The sequence below is a fragment of the Suricata suricatta genome, chromosome 17 (assembly GCF_006229205.1).
Source record: "Suricata suricatta isolate VVHF042 chromosome 17, meerkat_22Aug2017_6uvM2_HiC, whole genome shotgun sequence".
In the NCBI taxonomy this organism is placed as follows: Eukaryota; Metazoa; Chordata; class Mammalia; order Carnivora; family Herpestidae; genus Suricata; species Suricata suricatta.
In genome coordinates, this window is record NC_043716.1 from 1,952,685 (window position 1) to 1,969,041 (window position 16,357).

At 61.1% G+C, this 16,357-nt stretch overlaps 1 protein-coding gene and 1 long non-coding RNA gene across 3 annotated transcripts; one reads left to right on the plus strand and one right to left on the minus strand.

The window, feature by feature from the left end:
• Positions 1-1,154: 1,154 nt before the first annotated feature.
• On the plus strand, positions 1,155-15,907 carry ACAP1 (ArfGAP with coiled-coil, ankyrin repeat and PH domains 1). 2 transcript variants are annotated; one of them, XM_029928455.1, is made up of 26 exons: positions 1,156-1,649; positions 1,982-2,242; positions 2,493-2,585; positions 2,679-2,766; positions 4,720-4,873; positions 5,440-5,497; positions 8,569-8,688; positions 8,825-8,878; positions 9,009-9,067; positions 9,300-9,483; positions 9,569-9,613; positions 9,727-9,822; positions 9,933-10,007; positions 10,100-10,209; positions 11,705-11,756; positions 11,854-11,954; positions 12,283-12,406; positions 12,501-12,712; positions 13,224-13,293; positions 13,427-13,521; positions 13,629-13,798; positions 14,219-14,391; positions 14,821-14,930; positions 15,013-15,123; positions 15,441-15,490; positions 15,723-15,907. In XM_029928455.1, the coding sequence occupies exons 5-26, from the start codon at positions 4,821-4,823 to the stop codon at positions 15,821-15,823; spliced, it is 2,223 nt and encodes a 740-aa protein (XP_029784315.1). In that variant the 5' UTR covers positions 1,156-1,649; positions 1,982-2,242; positions 2,493-2,585; positions 2,679-2,766; positions 4,720-4,820; the 3' UTR covers positions 15,824-15,907. The 2 variants fall into 2 exon arrangements, with proteins under 2 accessions (XP_029784314.1, XP_029784315.1); XM_029928454.1 differs by lacking the exon at positions 2,493-2,585 and having other exon boundaries at positions 1,155-1,649; positions 15,723-15,823.
• Positions 6,636-15,842, minus strand: LOC115282492. The gene is made up of 3 exons (XR_003904666.1): positions 14,748-15,842; positions 9,547-9,659; positions 6,636-7,164 (listed from the first exon to the last, which is right to left on the minus strand). It is a non-coding gene; the product is annotated as an uncharacterized LOC115282492 (long non-coding RNA).
• Positions 15,908-16,357: the final 450 nt, after the last annotated feature.

The window sequence follows — 16,357 nt, forward strand, 5'->3', positions numbered from 1 at the left end:
CGGGCCGCGCGACAGCCGCGCTTGGCGGCACCGTGGCAACCGCGGGGCACAGACACCCGGAGGGAATAGGGCTCGGGGCTGGGGCCAGGTATGCTTTACGGCACTGCCGGGCGGTGAACTAATGTCCACCGCGGTGGGAACAGAAGGACGACGGGGTCGGGCAGCCTTGCTTTACGGCACGGCGAGGTGACGGAGTGGCTCCGAACGGGGTGCAGACTTGAGCAGTGAGCTTTTACGACAGTAGTAGAAACGACCGCCGCAGGCATCTTTACGACCCAGGGGGTGCTGGCCCCCACCTTCAGCTTTGCGACGGCGGCCCCAACGACCCCGCCCCCGCCGGGCCTGGCGACGCCTTGAAGTATTCGCTTTACGGCAACAGGAGGAGGTGTCTTCCCTTCGCGCTACACCCTCCGACGCCCTAGGAACGGCGTCTGGTGCATCCAAACAAGGGGACCAGTAGTTTTAGAAATGAAAACCTCTGCTATCCGCACCTCCGAGACCGGCTATGCTTCGTGACACTGTCGCAATCCCTCAACTTTGTAGCCCACCTCTCGTGAGAGGCAAAGCGGGCCGACTTTGGGGGAGGGGCGGGGAACGGGGGGCTCGCGATATTCCTAAACAAGCCCACCTTGAACTCCAATCTAGCCAAACCCTTAAATCGCAACGCCATGGAGGAAGAGTCCAGTGAAACCCTGGCAGGCAGTCGTCCCCCCAAAAAACCCCGAGCTATCATGCCCCCCAGCCCAGCTGTCGGGGCTCGCTCTGAGGCTGAAGGACTGTGACGTCACAAGTAAGGCTTCTCGCCCCGTGACTGGGACCCCTGACTAGGATTGGATAATTCGGGTGAAGGCCGTGATGGGGAAGAAGGGCGGGAACAAGTCCGAGAGACAAAGAAGGCTTTTGGGTGGGACAGAAAGGGAGGGGCAACTGGAGGGGCCCCTAACCCCAGGTCCCTATATAAAGTCCCGGTGCCGAGACCGCAGCTCCAGATAGCTGAGAAGGAGGGGACCCGGGCCTCAGTTCGGAACCCCCTCGCCCCCCACCCCCCCTCGCCGTCCCCCTCCGCCTAACACCGCGGTGGGGGCGGGGCCTCAGGGCGGGGCCATGGGGGAGAAGGAGGCGGGGCGGGGCAGTTGGACGAGGCCCCCGGGTGGGGCCTCGGAGAAGCCCGCGGCTCTGGGGGCTGCTGGTGGCCCCAGTGGGGAATCCCCGGGAGGGGCGACCAGGGGGGTGCCAGGAGGAATCAGAGGAATCGAGGCAGACGCCAGGCCGCCCTCCAGGGTAGTCCCGTTTCACGGTTCTGAGCCCTCTCTGCACTCTGGGGTAATCGTAACTCGCAGTCCTGAATCTAGCTGGCCCTCCGGGGGGTAGCAGTCCTCGATTCTGGACCCAACCAGCACCCTGGGGAGGTTGCGGACCTCGGCCCTGGGTCCGTTCCAAACCCAGGCGGATTAAATGCCCCCTTCCCTGAAGCCAGTGTGTCCGGGACCTACAGCTTTGGTCCGAAGAGTGTGGGGTGTACAGCTCCGGATGCAGTCCCGCTCCGAGTCCGCTTGCTTGCACTCCCACAAACCTTGTGAGGACCGACCTCGGGGCATCCTAAAAAACGACGGCTCCATCTTGACGCAGAAATCCCCCATTGCGGAGAAGTAAGGAGTTCAGCTCAGCGGGCACCCTGCACGGAGCCGGGAGGGAGGGGTTCGGACAGTGACGGGGGCGGGGCTGGGGGGAAAGGGCGGGGTCCTGAGAACCAGAAATGAGACCGCTGACGGCGATTGGATGGGAAATCTGAGGTTCTAGGCCTTCGGGAGAGCAGCGGGTCCGGGCTAAACGCTGCCTACACTGTCTGTGATTATCGTTAGATTTGATCCCCGTCCTCACGCCTACGCCTCTGAGACTCCGAGCGGGTACCAGAAGTTTCTGAATGAAAGAATGAGGGAGGGAAGTTTTCCTAGCCCTTTCTTGTGTCATCCTCCTCCAGGAAAAAGTCTCAGTGGTGGGACGAAATGAATATCCTGGCCACCTACCACCCTGCTGACAAGGACTATGGATTTATAAATGTGGATGAGCCCAGCACTCCCTACCACGGGTGCTGAGCCCTGAGCCCTAACCCTACAGTCCGGACCCTTCAAAGGGAGTGAGGGGAGGCAGAGAGGCCCCAGGGACTGGATGCTTCCAGAGACTCGCCCCTCACCACTCTGCAGACCAGTGATAAGGACCTGCCCAGGGCGTCTCTCAAGAGGTGAGAGCCCGAGTCCTGCTGGGAGACGAGTAGGGCTGTGGGGCCTCTTCCTCCCTCCACACCTGAACTCTCGGGTCCAGGCAGCTCTGCTTTTTGGCCACCAGTGTGGGATGGACCACCGTGCCCATCAGGACTGACCAAGGCCAAGGGGGCCAAGGGGGGAATTAGCCAGCTAGCTAGGCTCCATCTACCACCTGCCTCTCCTTGTTCTCTCCCTTTGGTGCCCCCAATTAGTCTCCCTCCTCTCCAGGCTGGCAAAAATGAACACTCTCCATCCCAAGTACAGTGATAACAACAGAAGCTCCGAGGCTCCAGACCACTTTTCCAAGACACGTGAAATGAGGTGGGGGGGGACTGAGAGAAAAGGGGAGGCAGAGTGAACCGTCAGTGAGAGCCTGCCTGGCGGGAAAGCGAAGTTTTTTCCAATGGCCCGCAGCCTCCAGTGACTTCGACAACCGCTGGAAGACACACTACGATGAAGAAAAGTTCTTCACGACTCGACTCAGAAAGTTTCCTCGTCAATGGTAACAAACACAACCACAAAAGAGGCGGTAGCGGGCAGGGTGTGATGCAGGACCTGGAGCCCAGGCCTGTGGCGAGAGGCTGGACAGGGGGACTGGCCAGAGGAGTCAAAGATGAGATAGGTCTGGTGGTCAGGAACCACATCCCAGAAGCCAAGGGTTCACTAGGGTGGGACCCCAGGGGTTCATGGGAATTGTAGTCCAGAGTCTTCGCCATACCCTGTCTTGCTCGGTGGCCATTGGCCCAGGGCCTTGCTTCCTGAGAGCGAGGTAATGGGAGCTGACCCCCAGGGAAGACGGAAGGCAGCTGGGGTGGGGGCATCATCAGAATAGTCCTCAGGAAGTCCAAGAAAACCACGGGGATGGAGAGGTCACTGGTATTTTCTAACATGGGAAGAGGCGAGAGACGCGAGATGATGGACACCTGGGGGTCCCGGATACCCTAGATGGCCATAAGACTCAGACGGGCTGGGATGACTCGTGTCAGATCCCCCTGCCTTCAGAAACCCGTGCCCAGCACCAGCCACCAGCAGGAGGCCAGGAGACTGGCCTGCGGAGGCAGTGCAAGGAGCATTGCATCAAAGGAAGACACCCGTGGTGCTCCCCGCCCCCCCCCAGCGGACATAGAAGATGAGCGTGAGCCGCAGGGCCAGGTCAGCCTGGGGCTGGGGTGCTGACAGCCCCAGACAGATGGGCGCCCCAGCCTTGACCCTGTGGTGCTTCTAGGCTCCACAAACTTGAACTGGGTGATGGTGAATCCCATAAGCACTGAGGTCCATCTGCTGGACCACCCAGAAAGCCCCACGCAGGCTCACAAGGCCACCAGGGACTGCCTGAAAGTGACAGAAAATCACAGCCTGATGAGGACACCAGGCCCCAAGAGCTGCCTCTTGGCAGGCTCCCATCCCCCCACCCCCTTCTTTGCATACCGGTAGACCAGCTACGCATGCTGAGTGGCCTCAAGCATCACGGTGTGCAAGGCCCACGTTGTGTAGAGAGGAACCAAGGAGGCTCAGAAGGGGTTGGGACCCCCTCCCACCTGGTACTAGCTGTGGGTCCCACGCGCCCCCCCACTCCCCTTTGCCGCCACCCACCCCCAGGTGCTGCACTGTCCTCCAGAGACAAGGGGCAGGGGAGGGGGCTGCCTGAACCGACTGGGGAGGGAGGGGCCTGAATGGGTGGGTTCTAGGGAGTTTCAGGGCCACGTGGGCCAGATCTCCTGCTGCAAGGAAGCCAGTAGCCCAGTCATTTCTCTCTCCAGTTGGAGCCCTGCGTCTTCAGTGGACGCAAGAGAAAGCCAAACCATGGAAAATGTAGCCAGCTGGGGATGGGGTGGGTGCCAGCCTCCCCCTGCCCTCACCATCCTCAAGAGGGACCATAAAGAGAAGTGCAGGAGTCGGGGCACCCTGCTCATCACAGAGGAGAGGTGAGGAGGGAAGGGTTGTCTGCAGACAGGAAACCACAGCAGGCAGAGGGGAGAAAAAAGCTTGGAGCAGCCTAGAACACTGGACTTGGGGCCCACAAGTCACCCCGACTGCAGCAGGGGACAGTGATTGGTGGAACTCCATCAACCACAAATGCGCCAGTGTCATCGTCTTCAATTCCTGCAATGGCCCTGGGTGAGGGTCATTGTGCCCATCTTCCAGATGAGGAAACTGAGGAATCAGAGAGCTCGCCCAGGGTCACACAGTCTGAGTGACAGAATCAGGACTGGGGGGCCGTATCTGCCCACCACCCCTGACTCCCAGCTCCACTAAAGGAGAAAGAAGCGGGGACTGGGACTCGGGGGAGGAAGGGGACTGAAGACAGTCCCGGTGGGTGGGGCTGTGGCTTTTCTGCCTGGCCCCGCCTCCGCCCCTCCCTGCACCGCTGCAAGTGTGAGGTGAGAGCTCCTCCTTGGACACCCCTGACCCTCAGGGCAGGATCTGCGCCCCCCACCCCCACCCCCACCCCCAGGCTCTCCCTAGGAGAGGACCACCCCCTGCTGCTCCTCACCCCTCCTTGGGCCGGGAGCCCTTTCGCCGGCAGCCCCGCCCACCCTGGCGGTAGCGGACGAGATGACGGTCAAGCTGGATTTCGAGGAGTGTCTCAAGGACTCACCCCGCTTCCGGTAAGTGTGCACAGGTCTGGGTGGCAGAGGGGGTGAGGTCCGACCCCCACCCCCCGTGGATACACACACACTCACATGCACACACACACCCTTCCCCAGACCAGATGTTTTTTAGGGAATAATTCTCAAAGGTACAAGATGGGGCTTCTAGGCCATCCGTAGGCCATAGCAGCACCTCTACTCTGAACCCCCAGACTCTGATGCTCTCCTCCCCCTTCATGTGCAGAGGGGGCCTCTCTAGCCCCTTCTACCCCCAGAGTAGACACTACCTCCTGCGACTCTGGGACCTCTGCCCCTCCCCCAGCACCTGCTGGGGCGGTTAGCAACTTCCTGTCCTCGCCACATCCACCCTCCTTTTACCCTTCCTGCTCTGGTCTGGGCCCTACTAGCTCTCAGACCGCGCAGAGTGACGCGCAGAGTGACGGAGGCAGCCAGGACTGGCGGGCAGGTCTTCTGACCCCATCAGCCTTTTCTGCCTGCCCCCATCCCCTCCCCGCAGGCCCAGCCCCACGGGCACACAGGCCAGAGGCACCCAAGCTCTGTTCCCATGTCCACTCTTTTCTCAGGGCCTCTATCGAGCTGGTGGAAGCCGAGGTGTCAGAACTGGAGACCCGGCTGGAAAAGGTGACATGGGCAGGTGACCCAGGATGGGCTTAAGATGAGAGAGGCGGGCCGAGGGAGAAAATTGGAGACCATGAAGGAGTTCAGGGATTTTTTAATGCTAACTGGGTGGGGTAGATACTTTGGGGGCTATAGAGAAGGAGATGGAAGCTCTGCACCCTCAAAGAGCATGGGGTCCTGGAAAACAAGACTCACTTGTGGGCTTTACTGGGTCAGCTGTGAGCCCAGCATTGCACCGGGCCCTGGGCCTCAGGACGGCAAGATGGCCCTGCCCCCAGGGAGCTGCCAGCCAGCCAGTGAGACAGGACAGTAGGGTCCTCCCTGGCAACTCCTTATAAAACGTGCACGTGAAACACTTACTGGGTTTGGTTTTTCCCGATAGCACTTACCCCAAGTCTCACATGTTACATATGTATCAGTGCGTTAGCTTTCTACTGCTGTGTAACAAGTTATTCTGAAGTTAGTGACTTAAAACAACACACATTTTTTTGTCGTCATTTCCGTGGGTCAGGAGCTGGGCACAGGTTAGCTCATCCCCTGCTCAGGGTCTCACGGGCTGCAGTCGACCTGAGGCTCGGGGTTTCCTTCCAAGTTCTTGTGGTTGTTGGCAGACTTCAACTCCTTGCTGCTGCAGGGCTGAGATCCGTGAGATCATGACCTGAGCTGAAGCCGGAAGCTTAACCAACTGAGCCACTCAGGCGCCCCCAGATTCTGTGTCTTCCTCTCTCTTTCTCTGCCCCTACTCCACTAACACTCTGTCTTGCTCTCTCAAAAATAGACATTAAAAAATTTTTTTTTAAATAGAGAATCCTAAGGAAAGAGGGGCACCTGGCTGGCTCAGTTATTGGAGTGTGTGACTCTTAATCTCAGAGTTGTGAGTTCAAGCTCCACATTGGGTATAGAGTTAAACACGTACATACATACGTACATACATGCTTAAATTTAAAAAAATATCAGCGGTGCCTGGATGTCTCAGTTAGGTAAGTGTCTGACCCCTGAATTTGGCTCAGGTCACGATCCCAGGGTCATGGGATTGAGCCCCTATGCCAGGTTCAGACCTCTCTCCATCCCTGCCCCTTCCTCTCTCACTCGCACACGTGCACAGGCACACGCTCTCTCTCTAGAAGAAGAAAACACAAGAGAAGATAACACTGTGTTTATCGCAAAAAGTTCACTCACTTCTAAGTGGATCAGCACAGTTCAAACCCATGTCGGACAAGGGTCGACTGTACTTTTTTTTCCCAAAAAAAAAAGTCTTTGCGTAGAATTCAACGGCGCTGTGTCACACACATAGATTCTTCTAGCTGGTGTCACGTTAGGACACAGGACTCACCAGAACTCACCGCTGGGAGCTCTTGCATGCTCCCCCCCATCCTGACCCCCGCCCCGCCTGCTCGGATCCCTGGCAATGGCTCATCGGTTCTCCTCCAGACTTTTGTTTTCTGCACTGTTACATAAGTGACATACAACGTGTGGCCTCTCATGATTAGCCTTCCCCCTCTTCTCTCTGGGAATAACGCCCTTGAAGTTTGTTCAGGTTGTTAGGTGTTAGTTCAAGTAGTTCACGTGTGGGTCCCTTGTTCGTTTGTGTGGCCCGGCGCTACTGCATCGCATGGAGGTACCTGTCTGTCACGAGTTCAGTCTTCTGGAAGTGTGTGGGTTAGAAAAACCTGTGGGGGCCCGGGAGGCTCAGTCAGTTAAGCATCCTATTTGGGCTCAGGTCACGATCTCACAGTCTGTGAGTTCAAGCCCCATGTTGGGCTCAGTGCTGACAGCTCAGAGCCTGGAGCCTGCTGTGGTTTCTGTGTCTCCTTGTCTCTCTGCCTCTCCCCTGCTCACGCTGTGCCTCTGTCTGTCTCAAAAATAAATTTAAAAAAAGAAACAAAAAGAAAAACCTGGACGCTCTGTGCCCTGGCTGCACCCAGCGAGGTTGTGGGCATCCGGGTCCTTGTTCCCGGTGGCACACGTCTCGTGACCTCTGATGAGGTTGAGGTGCAGTTGGTTTCCTGACCGTTACTGACCCCATCAGCCACCTTCAGGTCAAGCCGTAGTCCCTGCAGCCTTCATGAGCCCCGGGACGTGTTCTTCAGTTCAGCACGCGTCCACTGAGACCCCAGGTGGCCCACGTTCTCGGGAGCCCCCGCTGCCCAGGACTTTCCCAGAGAAGGTCCCTGGTGGTCTCCTGTCCCCCAGGCTGAGCTGAGGGACTCCGCACTTGTGCAGCCCTGCCCTGCTGCGGTGACGCAGGCCAGAGTCAAGTGCTGTCACCTCCAGGCGAAGTGCGGTGACCGAAGATAACAAGGGCCAGAGGTCAGGAGACCTCACTTTGGTTTTTGACTCAGCCACCTGGACCCTTGTTTCTTTTATTTATTTAATTAGTTGATTAATGTTAATGTTTATTTTTGAGACAGAGAGAGAGCATGAGTGTGGGAGGGGCAGAGAGACAGGGCGACCTAGCATCGGAAGCAGGCTCCAGGCTCCGATCTGTCAGCACAGAGCCCGACGTGGGGCTCGAACTCACAGACGGTGAGACCATGACCTGAGTCGAAGTCGGACACTCAGCTGACTGAGCCCCCCAGGCGCCCCAACCGTCCCCTTGTTTCCAAGCCTCCATGTTTGTCAGTCGAGGGTGGGGGGACAAAACGGGCCCTAAGGACACCCTAACGGGCCATCCTTGCCCTGGTCCATTCCTGTTCATGAGGAAATCGCTCAGTGAGCACAGAATGGGAAAGCTCCCGACGGCAAAGACTCCTAGAATGAAACCATGCAGGCAGCGCCTTTGTCCTGTGAGCCGGACAGAGCTTGAGCATGGAGTTTCTGAAAAGCTCTGGATCCAGGCAGCTGGGCCAGGGCAGGGAGGGATTCGTGAAGCTGGACAGAGAAAGATGGGGGGAGCCAGCAGATACAGGCTTTGGCCCAGAGCAGTAGGAGCAAAGCAGAGGGGATGAAAAACACGAGCTGTGGGTTTGCAACTGGGATTACTGGGCTGGGCTGCATGGCTGCTTGGGCCAGGCTGGGAGGGGGGGCTGGGGGGGGCGCCACACAACCCCCTGCTTCCCCCTGTTGCTTCTCAGCTCCTCAAGCTGGGTAATGGCCTCCTGGAGAGCGGGCGGCATTACCTCGCCGCCAGCCGCACCTTCATCGCTGGCATTTGTGACCTGGCCCGCCTGGGTCCTCCGGAGCCCATGATGGCGGTAGGTGGGGGCCCCCAACCAGGCTGGGCCAGGGGCTGGGAGGGGAAGGTCGGCCAGGGGTCTGCAGGTCCCAGGCCAGGACGGGGCTGGGTCCAGAGCCAGCGGCCCCCTACTCTCTCTGACTCTCCACGCCTAGGAGTGTCTGGACAAATTCACTCAGAGCCTCAGCCACAAGCTGGACAGCCACGCGGTGAGCGCGAGTGGGGGGCGCTGGGGCGGGGCCGGGGCAGCAGGCCTGTCTGCGGCCCGACCCTCACCTGCCCTCGCCTGCCCTCACCTGCCCTCACCTGCCGGTGTCTGCTGCCCCCTGCCCCCCCCAGGAGCTGCTGGATGCCACCCAGCACACCTTGCAGCAGCAAATCCAAACGCTGGTCAAGGAGTGAGTGGGGAGGGGACCGGTCCTCCATCCCCCTTCCCGTTACCGCAGGGGCCTCCCTGGAGGAAGGAGCCATGTTGTGGGGGGTTTTGGGTGGCCTGGCTGCTGTCCCGCATCCTGACACCCCCTCGGAGTCCTGTTTGGAAGGCCGCGAGTGGGCCTCCGCCGGGGACCCCTCGGCCTGTGGGGGGGACAGGCGGGTACCTGTGGGTATGTGTTGGCTCTCCATCCGCAGAGGCCTCCGGGCTTTCCGAGAGGCTCGCCGGGATTTCTGGAAGGGGGCGGAGAGCCTGGAGGCAGCTCTGATCCACAACGCCGAGGTCCCCCGGCGCCGGACCCAGGAGGCCGAAGAGGCAGGAGCCGCTTTGAAGACGGCGCGGGCCGGGTACCGGGGTCGAGCACTAGACTATGCACTGCAGGTACCCACCCCTGCCTGTCCCCCGGCGTGCAGCGGGAGGGGGCGCTATGTTTTCGAGACTCACCCGATGTCTTTTGGGCCCTCAGATCAACGTGATTGAGGACAAGAGGAAGTTTGACATCATGGAGTTTGTGAGTCAGGGCGCGACGTGGCGAACGGCCTGCTGGGCTGCGGGGCCTGGAGGGAAGAGGGAAGACAAGACGGTCCCTTGTCAGCTCTGCCCCCTGCCCACCCTGTCGCCCAGGTGCTGCGTCTGGTGGAGGCCCAGGCTACCCATTTCCAGCAGGGCCACGAGGAGCTGGGCAAGCTGGCCCAATATCGCAGGGACCTGGGTGCCCAGGTGGGGCCCCAGGGAGTGGGCGGTGGTGGAGGGGGGGCAGGGGGCTCCGAGATGCCTCTCCTAGCCCAGTTCTGGGCCGGGGACATCTGAAATGCCCCTCCTGTGCCCAGCTGCACCAGCTGGTCCTGAATTCGGCTCGAGAGAGGAGGGACATGGAGCAGAGGCACGTGCTGCTGAAACAGAAGGTGAGGGTCTCCCCAGCCGCAGGAGGGTGCTGCGGGGGCCCCTGCCTCGGCCTCTGCCCGCCAGCTGCCCGGTGGCCCTCCTGTGCCCCCAGGAGCTGGGCGGAGAGGAGCCAGAGCCAACCCTGAAGGAGGGGCCTGGAGGTCTGGTCATGGAGGGACATCTCTTCAAACGGGCCAGCAATGCATTTAAGACCTGGAGCAGGTGAGGAGCGCCCCTCTCCCACAGCCACGCCCCCTCGGTTCAGTGTTTTTGAGCGGTTTTGTGAGCTAAGCACAGTGAAAAAAACCAGACGGAACCTCTGCCTTTGGAAGGTTTACATTCCATCAGCAAAGACACGCAGTGAACGTGACAGTAAATTATGTTACATTGGAAGGTAAGAGTGGCCTTGGAGAAAAACTAATAAAGCAGGAGATGCAGAGAGCTGGGGAGGGTTGCAGGTTTAAATTTTTAAAAAAGTTTTTAGTGTTTATTTTTGAGAGAGACATTGTGCGAGTGGTGGGAGGGGCAGAGAGAAGAGGGGGAGACACACAGAATCCGAAGACAGGCTCCGGGCTCCAGGCTGTCAGCACAGAGCCCAGCGCGGGGCTCGAACTCACAAACCGTGAGATCATGACCTGAGCCGAAGTCAGCCTCTCCATCGACTGAGCCCCACAGGCGCCCCAGGGTTGCAGTTTTAAATAGGGCGGATGGGAAAGGCTTCATGAAAAGGTGACTTCTGAGTGAAGATTGAAAGATACCTGAGGGGAGAATGTTCTAGCAGGAGGAGGCAGGAATGTTCTCGGCCTAAAGCCCTGAAAAACCCAGGGCCCTGGAGGAACAGAGAGGGCACACGGTGCGGACGAGGGAGGGAGCAAGAAGCCGTCGGAGGTGGAGTCGTAGCTAAGGGAGGTGTGCACCAGGGTAGGGCCTTGTCGGCTTCTGTGGGGCCTTAGGGGCCGTGGCAGGTGTGGCGCGGGGGAGGGTCACCTGCTCTGACTCCGCCCCATCCCAGCCACTGCCGCCCCTGTGGGATATTTGTGCACATTAGCAACTTGAGCCCCGTACCATAAAATACTTCCACCTGTCAAAAAAAAATTGTGGCAATAGACTTGGGAGCCTGGCTGGCCCAGTGAGTAGGGCACACAACTCTTGGTCTCTGGGGTTGTGAGTCCCAGCCTCATGCTGGGTGTGGCAATTACTTAAAAATATGCTGTAGAGGAGCCTGGGTGGCTCAGCTGCTTAAGCGTCCAACTTCAGCTCAGGTCACAATCTCGTGGTCCGTGGGTTCAAGCCCTCCGCTGGGCTCTGTGCTCACAGCTTGGAGCCTGGAGCCTGATTCAGATTCTGTGTCTCCCTCTCTCTCTGCCCCTCCCCTGTTCTCACTCTGTCTCTCTTTCTCTCTCTCAAAATTAAATAAACATTAAGAAACTTTTAAAATAATGAAAAGGTATACATCTTTAAAAAAAAAAAAGGCGTTTTACTGCCGTCTGCTGGAAGGTTGCCTTCCAAACGTGTCAAATCTGGGCTGCGGGAGATGCGAACAGCCCCGCCTTCCGTGTCCCCACCTGCACAGCGCCGTGCCCTCCTCTGGAGTGGCTCACAGGATGGGGCCGTCAGCCCAGCCCTCCCCGGGCGGAGGGCACAGCCTCTATGCCGTTTCTGTCCCCAGCTCATCCCGATGCTGCCCATGTCACTTCTCTCTCTCCACTTCCTCCAGGCGCTGGTTCACGATTCAGAGCAACCAACTGGTCTATCAGAAGAAGTACAAGGTAGGGAGGCTGGGTGCTGGGTGCTGGGCGCCTGGGGCCTGGGACATTCCGGCTCGCTGCAGCTGGCCGGCTGCCCCTCACCACCTGCCCGTGCCAGGACCCTGTGACGGTCGTGGTGGATGACCTTCGGCTCTGCACCGTGAAGGTCTGCCCAGACTCGGAAAGGCGGTTTTGCTTTGAGGTGGTGTCGCCCAGCAAGTGAGTGCAGGTCTGGGGGGGGCGACGTCCTGATACAAGGAAATCCTTACCGACAGGAAGGCAGGCCCATCACAGGGGCGTCTCGGAGGGCCCCGTGTGGCACCCGGCATTAATGCTTTGGTGGCTGGATTTGAGGGCGGTCCAGGGGGACAGGGGATGGGATGATCGGGGATATTTAGAAAGATAGGACCCACAGATGCCACATTTCTATCCAGCCATATTTTGTATCTCTTTACAACTGGTCCCGGCTGAGTAGCAGCTGAATGTCACCTCCCACGAGGTCCCCCAGGCCTCAGAAGTGCCCCTGCCCCCCTCCTCCCCCGCCCAGGTCCTGCTTCCTGCAGGCCGACTCGGAGCGCCTCCTGCACCTGTGGACCAACGCCGTGCAGAGCAGCATCGCCACGGCCTTCAGCCAGGCTCACCTCGACAGCGGCCCGTGGGGGCCAGGCCAGGTGCCTTAACGTGAGGGTGCGGGGCCCGCTGCCCGGGGAGACGAGGCACCCCTTCCCCAGCCCCATGGCCACTGTCTTCCCCTGTCTCCCCCAGGGCTCAGGACACCTGGCCGTGGGCTCCTCGGCCACCCTGGCCTGTGGCGGAACGGCCAGGGTAAGGGACTCTGGTGGAGCCGGGCAGGTGGCAGCCCAGGTGCAGAGCGTGGACGGCAACGCCCAGTGCTGTGACTGCCGAGAGCCCGCCCCCGAGTGGGCCAGCATCAACCTTGGCGTCACCCTCTGCATCCAGTGCTCCGGCATCCACAGGTCGCTACCCGTGACCCGAGCGGCGGCCACACTCTTGGCTGCCGGGGGCAGGGGTGTGTTTGGGAGCGGGGATCGAGCCCATCACAGACGCCTCCCTCCCACCCTGCCCTGGCTTCCTTTCTTAGATGCTGGAGGCACTGGGCATGGTATCCTGGTCTGGCCAATGATGCTTATTGGCTTGACTGGGGGGTCAGGGCTCTTGAGGGTCAAGGAGCCAAAAGCAGAGAGAGAAGAGGTCACCAGGCCCCAGCAAGTCTATGAGGCCCTCTGCCCGAGTCAGCCTGGTGGAAGGAGGGGGGAGTGGCAGGGCACGAGGGGGGAAAGAAGGCCCTGAAACGTCGGGGGGAGAAGCGGGGAACCATGAGCAGGGCAAGGGCATGTGGCCCACTGCCCTGCCCCTACCTGGCCAGCACCTCTGCTGCAGGGTGAGGGGGCCTGCTTCCAAGTCCTCCCAGGGAGCCGTGGCTGCTGCCACCCCACAAGGGGCCTGACCCTCACTCTGCCTCCCTAGGAGCCTCGGAGTTCATTTCTCCAAAGTCCGGTCTCTAACTCTTGACTCGTGGGAGCCAGAGCTGGTGAAGGTGACTGGGCAGGCGGGGCGGGGGGGGGTGCCTCCTGATGAGATGGGGGACTGGGGACACTGAGTCCCAAGGCTCCGACACTCACCTCCCCTCCACCGCCCCTGTCCATCTCCACCTCTGCGTGGACCTGAAGCTTATGTGTGAGCTGGGGAACGTGGTCATCAACCGGATCTATGAGGCCCGTGTGGAGGCCATGGCGGTGAAGAAGCCGGGGCCCACCTGCTCCCGGTGAGGCTGGGGTGGCTGCGTGGGGGCTGCCCGCCGCGGGGAAGGAGGAGGACCCGGGACCGGCGGAGGGAACACAGACCCCCCTCTCCCCCACTGCCCTCTCCCAGGCAGGAGAAGGAGGCCTGGATTCATGCCAAATACGTGGAGAAGAAGTTCCTGACCAAGCTCCCTGAGATCCGGGGGCGGAGAGGTGGCCGGGGACCCCCCAGGGGGCACCCTCCCGTGCCCCCAAAGCCTTCCACCCGGCCCCAGTCCGGGAGCTGCAGAGCCAGGCCAGGTAAGAGGACTGCTGGAGCACTGGCGGAGCCCGGCTGTGCGCCCAGCGCTATACGGAGGCCCGAGCCTCCCCCTTGCCAGTACTGGGGGCAGGGGGGCGGGCAGACCACAGCAGCACTGGTTTTACCAGGCAAGAGTTTTGGGGTTAAGGGAAAAATGGGAAGGAGCGCAGGGCTGGGAATAGGCAGCCGAGGGTGAGTGGCTTTAGAGCTGAAGGCAGTTGGACAGGGAGAGGGGAGTGAGGTCTGTCCCCGCTGCCCCAGGGGCCTCACACACGCATGCGCCTCCCGCCCCGCACAATCACGCCTCCACCTCCTGCCGAGGGCCCCCGCGTCCTGAAGGCCCCCCCACAACTGAGAAATGCCCTGTCCCGTGAGCGCGCCCGTGGACGTGCTGAGGGTTTCTTCCCACGCCCTAACAGAGCCCCCCTCTGATGACCTGGGCGCCCTCCACCCTGGGGCCCTGCTGTTTCGAGCTGCTGGACACCCTCCATCCCTCCCCACCATGGCCGATGCCCTCGCCCACGGCGCTGACGTCAACTGGGTCAACGGGGCTCAGGAGAACGCCACTCCACTGATCCAGGCCACAGCTGCTGTGAGTCCGGCCGGCCTCCCCGCCCCCACGGGGAGGCTCCTTCTCTGGTTCCCACTGGGACTCTGAGCGCAGCTCTTGCCCCCCTCCCGCCCCTCCTCCCACCCCGGAGGGAGTGATAACCCACAGAGACTGGTTCCCAAAGGTGCGTGGTTTGGAAGCAGACAACCTGGGTTTGAATGCAAGCTCCCACCGCCTCCGAACTGTGCCTCAGTCTGTCCACCTGTAAACTAGGGGTGACATACCTCGTATGAGGCTGAGCTGTGGCTTTAACGTACGAATACTGTAAAGAGCTAGAGCAGAGCCGGACGCAGCTGAACCTACACTCCTGGGCCCCCTACCCCACCCTCTGAACTGACCCCATCCGAAAATATCTTCGGCCTGCTTCTAAAGACGCCACCTTCTCTCCCTGCTCGCAACCTCTCGCTGCAGAATTCTCTTCTGGCCTGTGAGTTTCTCCTCCAGAACGGGGCGAATGTGAACCAAACGGACAACCACGGCCGGGGGCCGCTCCACCATGCCACCATTCTTGGCCACACGGGGTAGGGGCAGCGGGGATGATGGACGTGGGAAAGGAGGCTCGGGTAGGGTGAGTGGCCCGCTGACCCTGGCTGTCCTTTCCAGGCTGGCCTGCCTGTTCCTGAAACGGGGGGCCGATCTGGGAGCTCAAGACTCGGAAGGCAAGGACCCTCTGACCATCGCCATGGAAACAGCCAATGCGGACATCGTTACACTGTAAGGACGCCCGCGGGGCGGGGCTAGCGCTTGCCCTGCCCGCTGGGGGCGGGCCAACGCCCTGAGGGCCTGGGCAAGTCCCAGTACCGGGCCGGAGAAGGGCTGTCTCCAGTGTAGATCGGAGCCTGGAGCAGGCAGGGGGCCGAGTAGGGTCCACGGACGGTGAGATCGTCCTGAGTGAGAGGCGTCGATGCTGACAAACGCCTTTAAGCACTGGATCCCAGGGGAGCCGAGGAATTAACCCAGCTTAGAGGACAGGCAGTCCGAGTGGGGGGAGTGAAGAAAAGTCATGCATACATTCATTCCTTCCCCTTCAGGCTACGACTGGCAAAGATGAGGGAGGCCGAAGCGGCCCAGGGCCAGGCAGGTAAAGTACCTCCCGCCCCGGCCGCACACTGTCATTCTGGGCTTCTGGCCCCCGAAGCCCGGTCCCCGTCGCACCCAGCCTTACGGATTAACGTCAGCACCTTTTGCAACAAATCTGTGTGGGGCGCGGGTGGCGCGCCGGGTCCTCGGAACAGAACGGCGCGCCCTCGGGGTCCCCCTTCCCCGACTCCTGGCCGCGCCCGCCCAGGCCTCCCTCCCTTCCTTCCACCCAGGAGACGAGACGTATCTGGACATCTTCCGAGACTTCTCGCTCATGGCGTCTGACGACCCGGAGAAGCTGAGCCGGCGTAGCCACGACCTCCACACTCTTTGATCCCAGGCCTTCGCGGGCCCGCGCCCCCCAGCCCCCTCTCCCCCGCCGCCGGCCCTTTGGTCATTAAAGCCGCTGAGCTCTGCGCTTCCCGTCGTGATTCTTTGGCAGGGCGCCCCCTTCGGGCCGGGCCGAGGACTGGGCGCTGCGGCTGCAGGGGTGCGCGGGCGGGTGCGGTCTGCGAGCTCGAGTCACGCGAGGTGCGCCTCCCGGACAAACTAGGTGGAAGCTTCGGCCGCAGCCCTAGCGCCGGGCGGCCCTGGGGCGGGGCCCTCGGGCTCTGGCGACGTGGCCAGACGAGTCCGGCCGCCGAGAGGCCGCCCGCGTGGGCTGGGGGCCGGCCTTCCGTAGGGGGGAGCTGGCGTCTGGCCGGGCCGGAGAGGCTGGCTCCGGCCACCCCGGCCCAGAGGCATCCCCGGAATGCGGCGGCTCAGCACCCGCCCCCTCGGGAATTCCCTGCGGGAGCGAGCGGGGAGGGCATGGTGTCCCAGCCGGGGTCGGCCGGCCCTGCGGGTCCCCCGGCGGGCTGCGGACGTG